Source organism: Tetrao urogallus (genome assembly GCF_951394365.1).
Source record: "Tetrao urogallus genome assembly, chromosome: 19".
Lineage (NCBI taxonomy): Eukaryota > Metazoa > Chordata > Aves > Galliformes > Phasianidae > Tetrao > Tetrao urogallus.
In genome coordinates this window covers 1,877,300-1,894,672 of record NC_136832.1, presented here as the reverse complement: position 1 = coordinate 1,894,672, position 17,373 = coordinate 1,877,300, and the positions used below count along the sequence as shown (strand labels likewise).

Genomic DNA, 17,373 nt, shown 5'->3' with positions numbered 1-17,373 from the left:
TCCAGTGAACATTTTAATCAACGTTCCTTGTGTTTCAGGTTTGTTAGTACAAGACTTGGCAATCTAGCTTGAACTTGAATATGGACAAAATCCACCTGCAATCAGCAGATCAGCACCTAAGATTAATTTTTGGTTACACAGAAAGAGGGAGGAGACAGTGTAGTTTTTAGACACATAAGCAGATACATCTTCCACCCTGGCTCAGAAAGAACCTGCTTCCAGACTGCCGCAGCCATTTATCTCTTCCAGCACACAACACAGCTACAACATTTGCCCCAATGTAAGGAAGTACCCCTGCCCCTTTCCCATTTCCTTTCAAATTTGACTGACCACAGTATATTTTGCTGGAAGCAAAGAATACTTCTTTTGGTCCTCTGGTTCTTCTCTCACAGCATCAGCTCCTCCTCCTCCCCAGTGACAAGCCTCTATCAGCAAGCTCTGCCCTTCACCGGTGTTGCTTTTTTATTCCCCATTGCCATTTTTTATTCACCCTGCTCTCCTTCAAATGATCCTCCAGTGCTCATGGAGCTCCCTGAAGGCTGCAGCCACCACCTCCCTGCTCTGGCTCTGCTGGCTCTTCTTCTACCAGCTGCCTTGTTTCAGCAGCCGCACTGCAGCACCAAATGTCCCATGCACATTTCTCCCACATTTGCCCTATGGCTCCTCATGTACAGTAAACATTTCCTCTCTTCTACCCTTATCACATCCTCAGAAGCCCGTCTGCACAACACTGCCTTTTTTCCATCTCCTCTAAGGGATGTATGAAGCCATGCTTTGAGTGCTATTAATAATTTGCATTGAGGACCACGTGGAAATTTTAAGTGTTACTCCGTGGTCCTTGTAACTGATGGCACACTTCATGCAGAAGGTGGTCCCTCCTTCACTGCAGTTCTGTTGGTGCTACTGCTAACAAAAGAAGAAAAAACCCACAGACAGACCTATGCTCTTTTTACTGTTTCTTCTAGTTAATTCTGACAGGCTTTTTTTCATCTTCTCCTAATTCAGCATTAAGTAGTGATAAAAACACATATGACGCATCACGTACGATGCCAATGATTCACAACCTTGGCTTACAAGCTTTTACAAAGAAAAAGTGCTATAAATCCTTTAAAACAAGGGAAAAAAGCAATTTATTTTCTCACGACCTCTTCTGACTCCACTTTCGACAGTCATCCCTGACAGTCCCTCCAGCTCTCTCCAAATTACACAGTTGGAAAGTAACATCCAGCAAGGACCCTGCCTGCTGTAAGCTGATCTAATTACTCCAAATTCCTTCTTGAGCCACATCCAACAAAACACTTTCAACGTTTGCTTAACTTCAGCATATGCAGCCTGCTACTGCAAGGAACCTGCTTCAGCAGGGGGTTGGACTCCCTGATGTCCAGAGGTCCCTTCCAACCCCTATGATTTTGTGATTCTGGATGAATATCCCCAGGGCAGGACATACAGCTATCCACACGTTGAGCTGCAGGCACCTCAGATACACTGAGGAGGACTTGACCATAACCAGGGCTCCTTCATGTCAGCCTGTCTTCAACCAGCATTAGATTCATAAGCTCTTTTAGTTCTTCCATGCATTCCCTTCCTAGCCACGCGTACAACACACTGCTTTCAGCTTCTCCTCCTTTATAGCTGTTATTTCACCCCAATAATCTTTTATTCTCCTAGATATTGTATTTCTTTTCTCATATTCATCTTTTCCTTGCTGTGAGCTCACAAAAAGCAGTCATCTTTGCACAGCACAAAGCCCAGCCGTGCACCTCCATCCTCCAGCACAGCAAACCAGCCAGCACCACAGGAGCACGAGGTTGGGGTGTCAGAGGACCCTGAGAAGGTCTGAACCCCAGAATTTAACTTAAAATCTTCATCTTCCAAATCTCCCCTCATGGCAGCCCCAATTGCTGTGTGCCCGTTAGCCTGGTGTTTGTATGCTTTAATGTTTTCATGCTCATTCAAGACCCTTTGGCAAGAATCAGCCCAGAAACAAGCACCTATAGGAACAGGGGAAGCCACAGGGATGAAATACACCACCCAAGGAAGCGTAGATGCACCATCAGAGGCATGAGATTAAATGTCAACACTGACATCTGCTGATAGTTTAAGAGGCTCATGGCAAAACAAAAAACAAGGCAGGTATGGGCAGCACACACATCCCAGCAGCCAGCACAGACGTGCAGGCAGACAAAGACCATGCACACATGGTTTGTCACAGCAGTGCTTTTGCCAGGCTGGGACAGGAGATGAGGCTGCTGCAACTGAACACGGCCATGTAATCTAATGAATGTTACATGAAGGGCAACCAAACGCTACGTGGAACATTTCTCTTCTGGTTTAAACAAGCTGCTCTCAGGCCTTGCCTCAGCTTGTCTGCACCTGAAGCAAATACGTGACTTATCTCAAATATGTTTCCTCCAGCCAGTTTGGACAGATCCGAAACATTAACTTGCTTGTATCAGAAAAGGACAGAGGAGACACTGCTGGAAGCAATGAACGAGTGGGAAGTGCAACCAGACGAGCTGCAAATCGATGCTATTTGTGGGAGAAGTGCCAGAGGATGAATGCAGTACACCATGTACTCTCAAAAGTTGTTCTAACAACCACTTTCTGCAATCCTTTGTGTGCCAAATTAACCCTGAGACTGAGGACATCCAGCACTTACAGTATGCAGAAAGAGGAATCCAAACCTCTCTTCTATTTATATGTATGATTGCATATAGGACTTATACACACACAGAGATACACAAGGAAGACATATGCACCTTCACACACGTGTACCTATGTATGTAAAAACAAAGACTGAGCTTCCTACCTTTTGTAATTAAGGCAGTGGAAGTCAGGTTACTGCTTCTCCAGAGAGAACTGAGCCTGCATGTAGAAGCAGTGCAGTGACAGCTCTGTTACATCGCCAAATGTAATTAAGGGACAGAAAAGAGAAGGGGTGTAGCTGGGGAAGGGAACTGCTAGCAGACCTCCGGGTGTATTTCAGCTTCACTTCTATCTACATCTGACTGCAGAAAAGTTGGGAAGTCACACTCACACACTTCACTCCCCTAAACCAACAGAAAGCCTACCTACAAAAGTGCTACCTGCAGTACTTCCCTCCCCATCCACCCCTCCCCCCCCCCCCCCCCCCCCAAAAAAAAATACCAACCCAACAGTAGCCATTAAATGTATGCAGGTTGTCTGAAGAGCATCTGCAAGCACTGTGCCACTGACAGGCACCCAGCACATTCCTGTTTTGACTGAATGGTACTCGAATGTCAGCAAAAGAAGGAGAGAACAGAGCACAGTGACCTGCTCAAATACCTTCTAACAAGGGTAAGGTCTGATTGCCTTCGACTCAGCTGCATCACAAGAACAGCAAACCCAGCTGCAACTTCAGCAACATCCTTCCCCATCCTTCACTGCTGACTGTTTCTCCACGAATTCTGTTTCTCACCTCCGTTTCCTGCTGTTTGTGAGGTTCCAAGCACTGCCATGATGGAAGGGATCCCATTTCTCTCCCTTCCTTAATGTCACTTGCCAAAAAGACAAGTTGTAAGGAAAGAAAAAAAAATTTTTTGCTAACAACTTCTGCAAGTATTTTGCAAAGGTTGAAGGGGACGTGCTGTCAACTCACACCACTCGCAAACCAGCTTAGTTTGAGATGCAGTGTTCCTCAAAATGGAAAGGAGAAAGGAGCAGAACTCAGGGGAAATGTGAGATGGTCCTGAAGAGGTGACCAGAAGTTGCATAGGAGAGTTAGTTGATAGGTGGACAGTAGCCATGACATAATGAAAAGGAAGTTTGTCTGGAAGAAGGGAGACACGAAGGAATGATGGCTTGATGAAAGAAGTCCCCTCTCTGAAACCCAGCAGGTCACCACCCCATTGCTACCTGCCATCACAGACCCTAATACTCTCTCAAGAGCACTTGGCTAAGGAGCTTTACTGGAGGCACCTCCAAAACCAAATGACTTCCTCTCACAGTGTCAAAACTGGAAAAATTAACACCAGACCCTACCTGTGTTCTTTGCAGTCCGTTACCACACATCTAAACTGCACCACAACCATCTTCAGCTATGGTCTGCTTACATCAGCTGTCAGAACTTCACAGAATCACAGAATGGCCAGGGTTGGAAGGGACCTCAAGGATCATGAAGCTCCAACCCCCTGCCACACGCAGGGCCACCAACCTCCACATTTCAGAGCAGCCCAGGCTGCTCAGGGCCCCATCCAACCTGGCCTTGAACACCTCCAGGGATGGACGGGGCATCACAGCCTCTCTGGGCAGCTGTTCCAGCACCTCACCACTCTCTCTGTAAAGAACTTGAGACAGATCAAGATAAAATACAAGTTGAGGAAGATGAAAGAATAAATTGTGGCAGGCATAAGAACCTGAAAAATATACACTGTTCAACAGCTCCAACCATGAGGAAGCCCCTGGGAAAGACCTGGGAAAGTGAGGTCCAGCAGGCTCAGAGCAATGAATTCCCTTCAGCCGAGAACATCCCCAAGGCAGGTCTGGAAATCAGGACGCCGAGCTTCTAATTTCAGTCTGACACAAATTCAGCTGTGCAAGCGTGAGCTCATTTCTCAGAGCTTCCCATGTCTCATTTCTCCACTGGTAAATGCTGCTATCTTTGTTTTTCTTTACAACTTCACACCTAAGATACTAGGCAAAAAATAATTTTAGTAACATATTACCAAGACAGGCTGTGCAAGAGATGGCAAGAGAACACCTCCCTCCAGAACCACGTATTCCAGCTCAATACCAAGTGACTTCTGGACCTCATCCACCTCCAGTTTCCACAGACACAGGCTGTGCACAGAGCGCCTGAGGTGCCATTAATCCTGAATTAACCTCTCATTTTTCAGTGCCTTAAAGCTTAGGAGCTGAAGAATTCATAGTTTGAATATAATCACATGCAAGTAATAAGGAAAAAAAAATCTCCCACTTGCAAAGTACCAATGGAACCAGTCCTAACAGAGTGGAACTTGCCTGGTTTTAGTGCTGTTGTTGAGAGTAAAATGCTATTCAGAGAGTTTGGTGCTGCCAAGAGCAGGCAGCGTATGGCAGCATTAACACTGATAAGGAATAAAAGCCTGACAAGTGTAATCCTGATACCGGTGTTCCCTTGGAGGATTACTCAGCAATTAAACATTTCTAACAGTGGCACATTTTAAAAGGACGGTGCTCCAAACCCCTGAGGAAATCTGAATCCATTTACAGATTATCTTGGGTTTTAACTTTTTAGAGAGAAAAAGAACCAAGCACACTGAGCTGTGTTAACATTAACGAGATGAACAGCTCAGCATCTAAAAACACCTGGAACAGCCATTATTTCTGGAGTGCAGAGCACAATTTCCTGCACAGCAGAACTGGTGTGGTGTGCTGCAGCACTGGCAGTGCATCTTCTTGTGCTGCTCTGCACGGAGAACAGCAGTGCACAAATGCCTTTCTGCACTTGCGTTGCTACCCACAACTGAATGAAATCCTCCAAGTAAGAAGGGCTGTTCTGAGTGTTAGAGAAGGGCAGGAAGGATCTTGAAGTAACCAAAACACTGCAGCAAATTCCCCAGCAGGGCATTTCTGACAGCCAGCTGGTTTCCTGGTCAGATGCTGCAGACAGCAGTTTCCTGGAGCAGAAGGCTGCAGGTAAGTCTAGCTACAAGGCAGCAGCCCCACTTTTAAACATATTATAAGCTCAACAGCTGCCACCAACTCCCCTGCGAGCTGCCTGGTATTCAGTCATCTCAGAAACACTGCAGCCTTTCTTCAGGAACTCACTTAAGACGAAATGTTGACTTTCATGAAAAGCTAATTACATTGAAGGTTCCATCCCCATCCAGATATCTGAAGGGAGCAGGCAGAATACAAATAGCTTTTCTTCGGCAGATTATTCTGCAGGATAGCTTTAGTTTGTTTTGTTTTCCCTGCTCCTTCTCCTTACCCAGCTGTGCCTTTCCAACAACACAAGAAGCAAGAAACACCCAACTCAACCCATGCTTGGGGTTGTAATCCCACAACCTACCTGGGACTGTAAAAAACAAACAAAAAAATCAATATAAACCCACACAAATAAAGAAACAATAAAAAGCACAGAAGAATTCTTCTGAGCTCCTCTCAGTCTCATTAGCTGTGCTGGGGCCAATGCTACATGTCAACCAGTGTGAGCCAGTTAGCCTGATGCCAACAGGCATAACAAACATGCAAATGAAAAGGAATCCTCCTTCTCGAAAAAATCCACAAATGAGATCAAAATCAAGGGTAAAAACTTCAACCTGCAGCAGTTGTCCAAGATCAGAACTAAAAAGACACCAGTATAACATTTTAAACAACTTGTGAGGAGAATCCCTAGCGCCAAACATAGCGGAATTAGAATTTAATTTCCTCTGGAGGACAGTTGGGCATAGGTGAACCAATGCCAGCAGAGGTTCCCTTTAGCTCACATAACTTCTTCATAGCTTCATTATACTGTTAACATCCCAAGGTTTTTCACAAGCTCATCTATAGGAAATAGCACCTACAAGTTAAGAGTCTCCCGCAGAAGGGACAAATCAGAGCCTCTACACAACAGCACCGTCACAAACTGTATTTAAACATGAGGGGATTACTGAATAGATTCATCGTTGCCCACTGGAAACCAGACAGAAGGCTTTCAAACAAGTTCTGATATTACCTGATACAGCAGCCAGAAGTGCCCATTAGTGGGAAGAGCAGCAGCAAGCAGCTGGCAGAGTCCCTCTAGGAGGGCTCCCACCTTCCCCACACACAACTACTCGAGGCAACTCCAAGTAACAACAGGAGGAAAGCAAATTTCAGTTTCTAATCCATTCCTCTCTCCCCGAACTGACAGACCTCAGGAACAGATGCCACTGAGTCAGTACAAGGAACAAAACAGTTTGAGCCACAAGTTAATCCTTGGGAGTGCACACACACGCTTGAAAATTTACATCTTGTCTGAAGCCCTTCACGTTTCAGGACTTCACTTCTGAAAGCAGAAATGACAGATACTCATTTCCCATGCGTATGACACACAGCACTTAAAAGATGTGAGATAAAGGTAAACAAAAATACATCGATTACAAGACTTGCATCTTTAGTTAGCGCACACAGCTCAGAGTGACATGGTGGTCTTGGAGAGGTTTTGGAGATGTACACTTCACAGGTTGACCAAACTACCAATACTAAGCACTAATTTGATTCCTGGAAGCACTTAGGCCCTTCTAGCGACTTCATTTTCTGGAAAACAAACAAAAGACAACAACAAAAAAACCTTCAGCATGTTTTTAAAGGCTTATACTAGATCTTGCAGAATGGGATAAACAAATCTCTTTAAAAGGAAAAATGTCATTTTACTGATGCCCTCTGCAAAGAACGACTCCATTAATCTTGGCAATCTTTATAAATCCTCCCCCGTGTTTTCAAAAGACAGCCAGAGCATCGAGATGCGTTCAACAAATGGCAGCATGAGTCAGTGGGCCTGGGAACCATGGGTAGGAAGGAGGAGGTAACGTCCACGGAGTCACAGAAGTCTTCAGATGACTCAAGTCATAACTCAGATCCAGAGCAGTTCAGACAAGTCGTACGGTATTTCTGCATCCATGCCTGGGAAGGCACCCACAAACACAGCACTGTTAGGGCAGACGTACATGGAACCAACCTCTCTTCCCTCGGCAGGTAGCTGAGCCACTATGAAACCTTGTGCTGAAGGAGGCACCCCTGCTTGCACAGGGAGGGAGAGTTTAGGCCACGTGCTCCGTTATCGTCATTCAAAACTTCTTTCAGACAGCAAAACAGTTCAGCTGTCTTAAGCTGGCAGCTCCAGAAGCTTGGCAGGGAGCTGCTGACTACAACCAGTACACAAGAGCAAGGAAATAACAGCAAGGAAACGCCTGACACGTCAAAGCTGTCAAAGCCTTATTCACACACTAGAAGATCTCATACCAGCACAATTAGCCACAAAAGATCTCAGCTTTTGTTCCTGCCAAACCACATCATTTTACCCTTAATGAGGTACCCCAAAGAAACAGCCCCAAAAAGAAAAACAAAGAAAACTTGTGAGCATGCCTAGCTGCAGAAATAGACCTGCTTCTCCAAGCACTGATCCTATGGAGATGTCCTGAACTGCTGCTCACATGTAACTAAAACAGACGTGCTGCAGCCACTAGTCCAGAACACATCAGATTTTGCAGGAATACCATCAGAATTGTTACCACGTTAACTTCAGAACAATGTACAACCTAGTTGTAAGTTACCAGGCAAGTCAAGGTGAGTTGGGCACACGCTAAAAAGGCCCAAAAATTTTGCCCTTGTTATTTGAAATATTTTTATTTCTCTCAAACAAAACAGCTGAGATGCATTTGCAGCACAGGTCTCTGGCACTGGGAGCTGACCTCGTCTTACAACACAGACACAGGCCAGTTCTGCATTCAGGAGCAACTAGCTCTCACATATGACTGGTAAGCTGGCAGTGAGCTCTTCTATGCTGGGAACACAACTTCTGGGTCTTACCTCTACCAAAATCACCACCTTTTGCAATCAGTATGATCTTGAATCAGCTCTCTAAAGGAAAACAGTCTACAGTTCTTCCTCTCCCTCTTGACCTCTGTAAACAAGAATTTCCTCCTGTACTACTAATGCCAACTCATGCTTTCTTTATTCAGAGCCAACCAATTCTGGCTGTAAATACTACTAAAACATTTTGCTTTCAGCTCAGAGAGTAGAAGAAGGATGGCACAACAGCCTCAGCATTTTGGAAACCTTCTAGTTTTAAACATAAAAGTCAAGCAAATTGTGACTACTTATGATGGGGGATTCCCACTTCAATCGTTTAACTAAACCTGAGAAACTAACACACAAACAGGGGAAATAAATTAAGCATGGATAAATACTACACTTTTGAAATCAAAATTTGCTTCAGTAGTGTACAGTTTCTTACCAGTCTGACGAAGCCCTGAAATTAACTCTGCTAACTCAAAGGATGTTAGTCTAGATGAATCCAGTGGCCCAAGCCAACTCAATCTTTCTATGATACTAAATTTATTCAGATCAGAATTTAGTGCACATTCCCACAGTTCTTCCTGAATTATTTTAACAGCTGCATTCCCCTCACAGTGGAAACAAATGTAACCCACACTGGAAGAAAAAAAGAAAAAAACAAAACAAGTGTTGCCTGGGGATTTTTGTTCATCTGTGAGGAAAAGGTTTTATTTTTTCCCTCTTTAAACCAAGTCTAACAATCCCATCCGCATTTCATCATATGAATGTCCAGATAGAAGCAACTTCTCATCTCAACTTGTGAAAAGTCTACCAGCTGATGAGTGCATGAGTGTTTCTTTTGTGTGGGGCAATACCAGTTTCTCAGCTGAACCATTCACTCTCCAAAACTGACTCTTACCACTCCAATTAAGTCTCCTCGGCCATATTCACCAGTCAGGTGCTTCTTTCCATCATCCATCCGTATGACGGAGCGCAGTCGTCCGTTCAAGACGATGTAAGTGCAGTCTGACTTGTCACCCTGCCTAGAGAAAGAACCATCAAGTGAATGATCACTGCTCAGCAAATGCATCCAAAGTCTTCTTTGTCTCTTCTTCAAGCTCACAGACTATGAGAAAAAAGTTTAATCAACATTTAAACAGAACAAGGAAACACGAAAGTGAAAAACATCCGTTAAAAAGTGACTTGGACATAGGTTGAAATGGACAGGCTTTGAACAACTGAATGATGCTGGGTCTGGATTTAGATAGCCAAAATGCAGGTGCTCTCTGGAGGAGACAAGAGGCTCACTGCTGGGTACAGCAGGTGCTTGCTGCAAAATTGATATGGATGCACAAAGAAAGTCTGCAGGTCCAAAAGAAAAAATTGAGTGGCTCAGCATTTAGATTCAGCTCAATGCACAAAACAGTTGATCATTAAGGTTTTGAAACATCAAGTTTGCAGGACTAAGAATGCTATCTGGCATTCAGATTTCCAGCACAACACAGCACATGGACCACGTGCAATGCTTCTGTAGTAGAATTAAAATTAATGCACGGAATTCCAAAAGCTTTTTAACAAGATCTTAGCTACTACATCTGATTTGATATAGAAAGTAATGACAAACTTCCATTAGCACTAGTGCTGCAGGAACTGTAATAACATCAGAATTACAGTTATATGGTACACACACTAAATTTCACCTTTGCACCACTGAAATCGTAAAACAACTTTATTGCATCCTAGTACAAAATTAATAAATCAAGCTTTAAATTAATAAATCAAGCTTTCCCAAGGAAAACTTCCACCCTGAAACTTAAAATGCAATTCCTGTTTTCAATTTATATTAAATATTTCTAAACAAATTCTATTTCAGTTCTGTTGTTTACTTTTGAAAGACCAAAAGACTCCATGGATGATATTCATGCCCTTGGAAATGCAGAAATTATACTAGAACATATAGCTGGCTACATCTTAATCTCTTATGCCACTTTAAAAGCGTGTCAAGATGACACGAAGGATGAGGAAGAAAAGAATTTTAACAACTCCTGGAGCCGAGCGACAAATCAATGTTAAAGTGTGCTGCACAAAAAAGAAAAACCTCAGCATGCAGAAACAGATAAAATAGAAACTGATAAAATAGTTGATAAATTGAATCCAAGAGTTTTTATTCCATATATCGCCTAGGAAGCATGGCTCCTTAACTCTGGAAACCTGAATATTAGATAATCACAGAATCATAGAGGTTGGAATAAAAAAAGAGCATCCAATTTTGTCTGCATCTTACCTGTATACAGCTCGTCCAGCCTCAACTTCCATCCAATCCAGGGCAAAGTCAATTTGCCTCACAAATGGGGACATTCTCTTTACAACAGTGTGGGCCACGCCGAGCACAACGCTTGGCTGCTCTCGCATTATCCTAGAAGACAAGAAGCATTATTTAAGTACTTCCCAAAGGAAGGAACAGGTACACACATAACGATCCAGGCACAGATGGATGAGAGCCTTGCTAGCTCTCGTTCATGGACCAGTCTCCAAAATTCCTACTCAGAAACAACAGATGTGACTCAGGATAACAATTCATGTTGTCCTGAGGATTGTTCCTCTCTGCCATTCTGCACCTCTACATCTCTCAAATGGGCTCTCATTTTTCCCCCAGGTGTTATTTCAAAAGTTCCCTTTTCCCTTTGCAAAGACCACAACTAACAAAGCTTCTGATCTTCATACTGAACCTCCTGAGAGATGCTTAAAGGCCCCTAGCATTAACTAAACCAGATAATCTAGCACTTCTCTAAGCTGAAAAACATTGGGCATGTTCTGTTAGTGATAAATGCAAATTCTACACTGACTGCTAGGACTGAGGTAAATAGCTCTCACAGACACCAGCGAATGTTTTTCTTTCTTTCCTTTCAGAATGAGGATCACTGTGACCTGGCAGCTTCTGAGTAAGCACTCCAATTCTTACTGAAGAACCATTCCAAAGCAGTGAGCTGATTGCACGTTGCTCTAGATGCACACCCATTAGGACAGAACACAACTATTCTGTTCCTGTGCAGCATCGAGAGCAATTGAGCTCTTGGAGGGTTGTGGCACACTACCATAAAAATGGGCATCTCACAAAGAAGCAGCACAATCCAGAAAGAAACAAGTGGGTAAGCATATGCAGAGCCAGTACACAAAGGACACACAGAGGAAGACGACAGTTATGTTAAAGCCACGCGTGGGGAGAAAAAGTCTGAAATACAGAATACTTTTTCCTGCATCAGTGTTCCAGACATTGTGCCTGGGAGACCCTGCACGTGTGGGAATTCTTACTAAGCACAAATGTTTTGAGAGCCACACTTAGCCTTCTTACCCTATAAAACAGAAAGGCAGGGAGAATGGCATGGAAGGAGCACAGGCAGCCTTTGTTCCTCAGCTGAAATACAGCTCGTTGTAACCTAGGAGAATTTAGAGAACGTCTGAATACTGACACGTCATCCCTGAATGTGGTATCAAAGCAGACTCATCGAGAGCTCTTCCCTGCCTGGATGAAGCACAGAAACTGCTCTGTCGTGTTTTGAACATGTCAGTTCTACCATTAATTAGTCCACCAGCTGCAGCAAGAGATCCAGAGCTGGCCATCACTGTGCATCAAGTGCAGCACGCACAGGTACCATAGGGAGCCTTCATGTTTAGCACACGACTACGCTGCTTAGCCAGTTCCTCAAGTTCCTCTTTTTGCAATAATAAAGGTTAGAATTTCTTCAACTAAAACCTCTGAATTTGAAACAGAAGGGATTCATAGAATTACATCCCTACTCTGTCATGAACTCTACAAGGTGAGCTACACCAAGTATCAACTCTTAAATTCAGCACTATTTAAAGTTCACCCATCAAAACAGGATGACAAAACCGTAAGGCAGCTTTCCTCTCCTGTCTCTTCCATCTTGCCCAGAGGTTTCTATGCCCTCTCTGCCCCCTACTCAAGATGCCTACAGACAGCCCAGGTTTTGGTAAGCTACCATTGCACTCACAAGCAATGCTTTACCTTACAGAAGCTTCACCACACTAACACTGACTTGGGGAAAGGACAAAGAAACTGGAAAAGGCACCCCAGAATAAACACCAGAAAGCAAAAAGCCCTAATCCCTTAATGCACACAAAAACCCAAGTCTACAACAAGGCCTTCTCAGCTGCTTTAAAGGTTAAATAAACTCCCTGAAATCTCCGGAATGCTTTAGCTCATTATTTTTACCCTACTAGCTTATTCCACTCTCAAAGTCTCCTCCCACACAGGCTGACTGCTGTGATCAATAAAAGCCATTTATACCTTTCCCTCCCTCGAGATATGTATCTTAATACTTAATGCACTCTAAATGTAAACTGGAGAGGCTGCTTTTATTTCAGACCTGAGCTGTTTATTATTTCACCGAGTGCTATACAGCTTCAAGAGTATGTTAGCATGGAAGGTAACAGTCCATCCTCATGCACAAGACAAGAGGATTTTTCTCTATGTTATCAGCTTAGTTTACTTCCTTTTAGGAGGCATTTTCATCTTTCTCTTCTGCTTGGCACATGCCTGGCATGGGGAAAATGAAAAGCCAAAGCTCTCTATTACAAAAGTCTGTTGCTGAAGGGTTCCTCAGACGACTGCTTGTAACCAGCTACCAAAATGAAAGGGCTGCCCTGGTGCCTGTGACAGCCTGGGACTCATTCTTGTGCTGTGGATGCGGTTCGATGCTCAGCTTGGCTAGCAATACAAAATAAAAATCGAAGCACTTCTACTTCTCTGGCAGGCATACGTGATTAGACTCCAAACTGTGGAACCCACTGAAGGGAAAGTGTGACAGAGTCCTACTCCCAGTACTGAGGAACCTGAGCATATTCCTCCAGAGAGCCTTGGTTACATTATCCACCAGGAGACACCAACAGTTGCAGTGTAGGCACCGTAGGCACTGTACTTTTAGCACATCACTTTAGCAAAACAGCAAAATATTTAAGGTATAAGCTGTATAATTAGCTTGTGTCACCCCCCTGTACTTAAACTTTACACGTACAGATCATTATTCAGGCACATTAGCATCACATGAAAGGCTCCTGCTGCAAGGTTTCAGTGAAAAGGACTTCATCTGTTGTGCAACATCCAACCAGCAATTCTGCTCCCTGGGCTACTTCCATTACTGTGCTCTTTGTCTGATAGCATCTACTGACCACGTTCTGCTTCACCTTCCCATCAACCACTGAGGAAAAACACATAGTGTTCTGGGGCAGCTCAGAGAAAGAGTAATGTATGTGACAAGAAAGGAAGAAAGAGTTGTTGGAGAGCAGTGAGAATAACAAGGTTCTGGTCAAATTACTTCTGGTCAGTAAGATCAGATGACAGGAACATATAATTCAAACCCGCAAGATTCTGAGACAAGGAAAGCCTATGAATGCAGGACTACACGCAAAATGCATAAAAAGTGAGAAATAAAGCTTTAGTAACAAGTCTCTTTTCTCAGAGAGTTACAGATGATGAAGGCAGATGCTTCCGAAAGACTCTGCAATTACATTTTAAAAATATGGGAACAAGAGTTGGAAATGAAGCTTCGACTTCATGAGAAACTGTGATGATTGAATGCTGAAAGATTCAGAGACAGTAAAATGCACTCAATGGGCAACAGACATTTTAAAGAGAAAAAGAAAGATATGGAAAGGTCCACAAAATGATGACGAGGTGGTACTCTGTTGTGTTAGAGATCACTGACAGATTAATGGAAGCAAAAATGGAAGTTGACATAAACAAAAGACAACTCAATTCTTAGTAGGTAGGAAGGAAAACATCACAAAAATGAGCTCAAGCAAATAAGAGAGTCTGCCCAGGACTCTATCAGATATTAGAACTGCAGAAGAGGGGAAAAAGGCAGAAATTTGATGGTTGGCTGAGAACAAAGTATAATTTCAAGTTAAGAACAAGAAGGAAAACAATAAAGAACTAGAAGTTCAGTGGAAACGCAACTAACACTTCATGGGATGGAACAACAGGGCAGCACCTATCAGAAATTAAACCAAATATCTGATATCCAGCACACAGACTTGCATATATACAGCTGATCACCCAAGAGCAGCATATTCAGTTTTGCAGAATACAGTCTTTTGCCTGAGGTAGAAAGACAAGGCTACAGAATAAGACTGGTAGAAATTATTAGGAATACAAACAAACAATTAAAATTCCTTAGAAAGTAAAAAGTAGAAAGAACAGTATAACATAGCAGCAGCCTAGAACAGACAGCTTGAAGAATCACAGAATCACAGAATGGCCAGGGTTGGAAGGGACCTCAAGGATCATGAATCTCCAACCTCCCTGCCACATGCAGGGCCACCAACCTCCACGTTTAATGCTAAACCAGGCTGCCCAGGGCCCCATCCAACCTGGCCTTGAACACCTCCAAGGATGGACGGGGCACCACAGCCTCTCTGGGCAGCTGTTCCAGTACCTCACCACTCTCTGGGTAAAGAATTTCCCCCTGATGTCCAACCTAAATCTCCACTCCCTCAACTTAAAACCATTTCCCCTCGTCCTACACGTATCAACCCTTTCAAAGAGTTGATTCCCCTCCCTCTGTAGGCTCCCTTTAGGTATTGAAAGGCTGCAATGAGGTCACCCCACAGCCTTCTTTTCTCCAGGCTGAACAAGCCCAGCTCCCTCAGCCTGTCCTCATAGGGGAGGTGCTGCAGACCCCTGATCATCCTAGTGGCCCTACACAAAGCCCAACTCCAGACTGACAGCACACTCAAGAAGTAGCTGAAGAAGCAGTTTAGAAATTGAGGTATTTGATAAAAATTATGTTTATAAGCTACTGTCTTAACAATAGCTTCATAAATACATAGATTCATAGAATCAAGAACACTCATCACTGATATGGACACTGAGACAGACGTTTACCAGTGCTGGGTGTCTCTGGGTGAGGGTTTTAACTACTAAATATCATTACTCACTTTAAGTCAGAAGTCAAGTATTATTTCCAGAAAGGAATCCATTTTGCACAGGAGCATTATTCTTTGACCTGTGCTGTTGGTGAGCACTGTCACATAAGTTACACCAAGACCAGTCATTTACAACACCTATCTGGGCCAATCAACTCTGATGGAGTCAGGAAGAACACTGATATGATTCTCCAGCAAAAAAGGAATCATGTGCTCAGGAAAATGGCCTGACAAAAAAGGGCTTAAGCCAGCAAAGAACGGGCTCTGGCCGGAATCTCTGATTTGGATTATTAAGTCTGTGCATCTCAGGTCATAAATCACACCCCACTGGGTAAAATACTCTGTAAACCCAGAACAAAGGAGATAATCACCATTTAATAGTGCCACTATTCCCTGCATTACCTCTTGCTGAAGATAAAAACCCTTCTGATAGATGGGTCAGAGCTCATCCGAGCATTTAAAAGCTCACATAAGTTATCTCGACTCACAAGTTGTACTGCAGTAGAATTGCACTGTACATACATTAATCACTCACTATTGGTTCAAAAGAGTCATAAAATACATTTCAAAAAATTAAATATTAGTTTCCATGGCAGAACTTACTCGTAGAAGTGGGACTTGGAAATAGACAGGAAGCTGCAGTCTCGATTGGCCTTGATGGTGAAAATCAGTGGTTCCCCCGTGAGAACAGCAAGCTGGCCCACGAGTTCTCCTGGGTGAGTAATGAACAGGCAGGTGTCCTCCTCAGAGTCGATCTTCTGTTGGTACACGTGAAGCATCCCCGAGACCACAAAGCAAACGTTAACATCCTGGAGAAAATGGAGACAAAGCTCAAGAGAGTCCCCAAAGATTTTAAAAGCAATTATCACAACGACGGTGCTATCATGGCAATCTGCTTTCCAGAAGGCCCTCTGCAGCTTTTAAACCGTTAGGCGATAAAGTAAAATACGACAGTGAATTATTAAAAGGTCATGAATATTTAAAACTAAATGGCCACAGTATTGAAAAATGTGTTTCTCTTTGCACGGTTATGAAAAATTGAATCTGCATCTGTAAGAGCTCAAGAAATAAAAACAGGATTGGGAATGGAGATAGCGGGGTAATCACTGCAGCGGCTCAGCAAAACAGATTAGAGCAGCATTCTAGTTGTGGCTGCCCCTCACGTGCTTTGCATAAGCTTGTCTATTTCCATTGTATTATTATTAACACTGTATTATATACACATATATATTCCACTGTATTATTATTGTATCCTGAACACACTTTGCTAAAAACAAATAACATGGAGTAATGACACCAAGGCCTGCAGCACAGAGCCTGGAAAAAATTATGAGGGGAAAAGAAAAAGAATAAGAAGTGGTAAAAAGAATAAAATGGTGTTTGGCCACCATGCCTTTTCATGAAGGGGCATAAGAAGGTAAAAAGAGGAGTACAATATTTTCACTAAAGCTGTGGCCACACTGTTACTCTGCATACGAGGAGAGGCTGAGAGCTGGGATTGCTTGGTAATAAGACAGGGTTTGGGATATGCCAAGGTGAGGGATTGTTTTGTTCAGAGTGGGAACAAAGACCAAACCAGACCCTCGTGTTCTCTCTGCCCCCCTCTCGCAGAGGTGCTCACCCACCTGATCTCCCTGCCTTGACAGCACAGTCCCAGCAGTAACCTGATGCAGTGTCACTCTGTCATTCAGTAAGGAAGGATCCTGGAGAAAGGGATGGAGAAGTACAGTTCATTCGTTGGTTCCCTGGTAAAGATCCAACGTGAGGATGCATTTAAACAAAGAAAATTGGAAATACAATTCCTGAAAGATGATGTTTTAAAGTGTGTTAACCTTCTCAAAATATCATAACTATTGCATTTCTCTATCCAACAGTCATTTCTTCCAGAAGAAAAAAAAAAAAAATCAGTTCTTTTCTGTTCACCAAACTTAAACTCTAAATGAATTTGTATCTTCCATTTGCACC

At 43.4% G+C, this 17,373-nt stretch overlaps 1 protein-coding gene across 1 annotated transcript in view; it reads right to left on the bottom strand.

Moving 5' to 3' along the window:
- PNPLA7 (patatin like domain 7, lysophospholipase) overlaps window positions 1-17,373 on the bottom strand; it is a gene marked incomplete at both ends in the record, with an annotated part of 115,029 nt that overhangs the window by 70,632 nt on the left and 27,024 nt on the right. Inside the window, 4 exons of the mRNA XM_079544898.1 lie at window positions 9,383-9,506; window positions 10,748-10,879; window positions 16,012-16,217; window positions 17,034-17,111. Coding sequence (XP_079401024.1) covers window positions 9,383-9,506; window positions 10,748-10,879; window positions 16,012-16,217; window positions 17,034-17,111 — 540 coding nt within the window. The remainder of the gene's footprint in view (window positions 1-9,382; window positions 9,507-10,747; window positions 10,880-16,011; window positions 16,218-17,033; window positions 17,112-17,373) is intronic.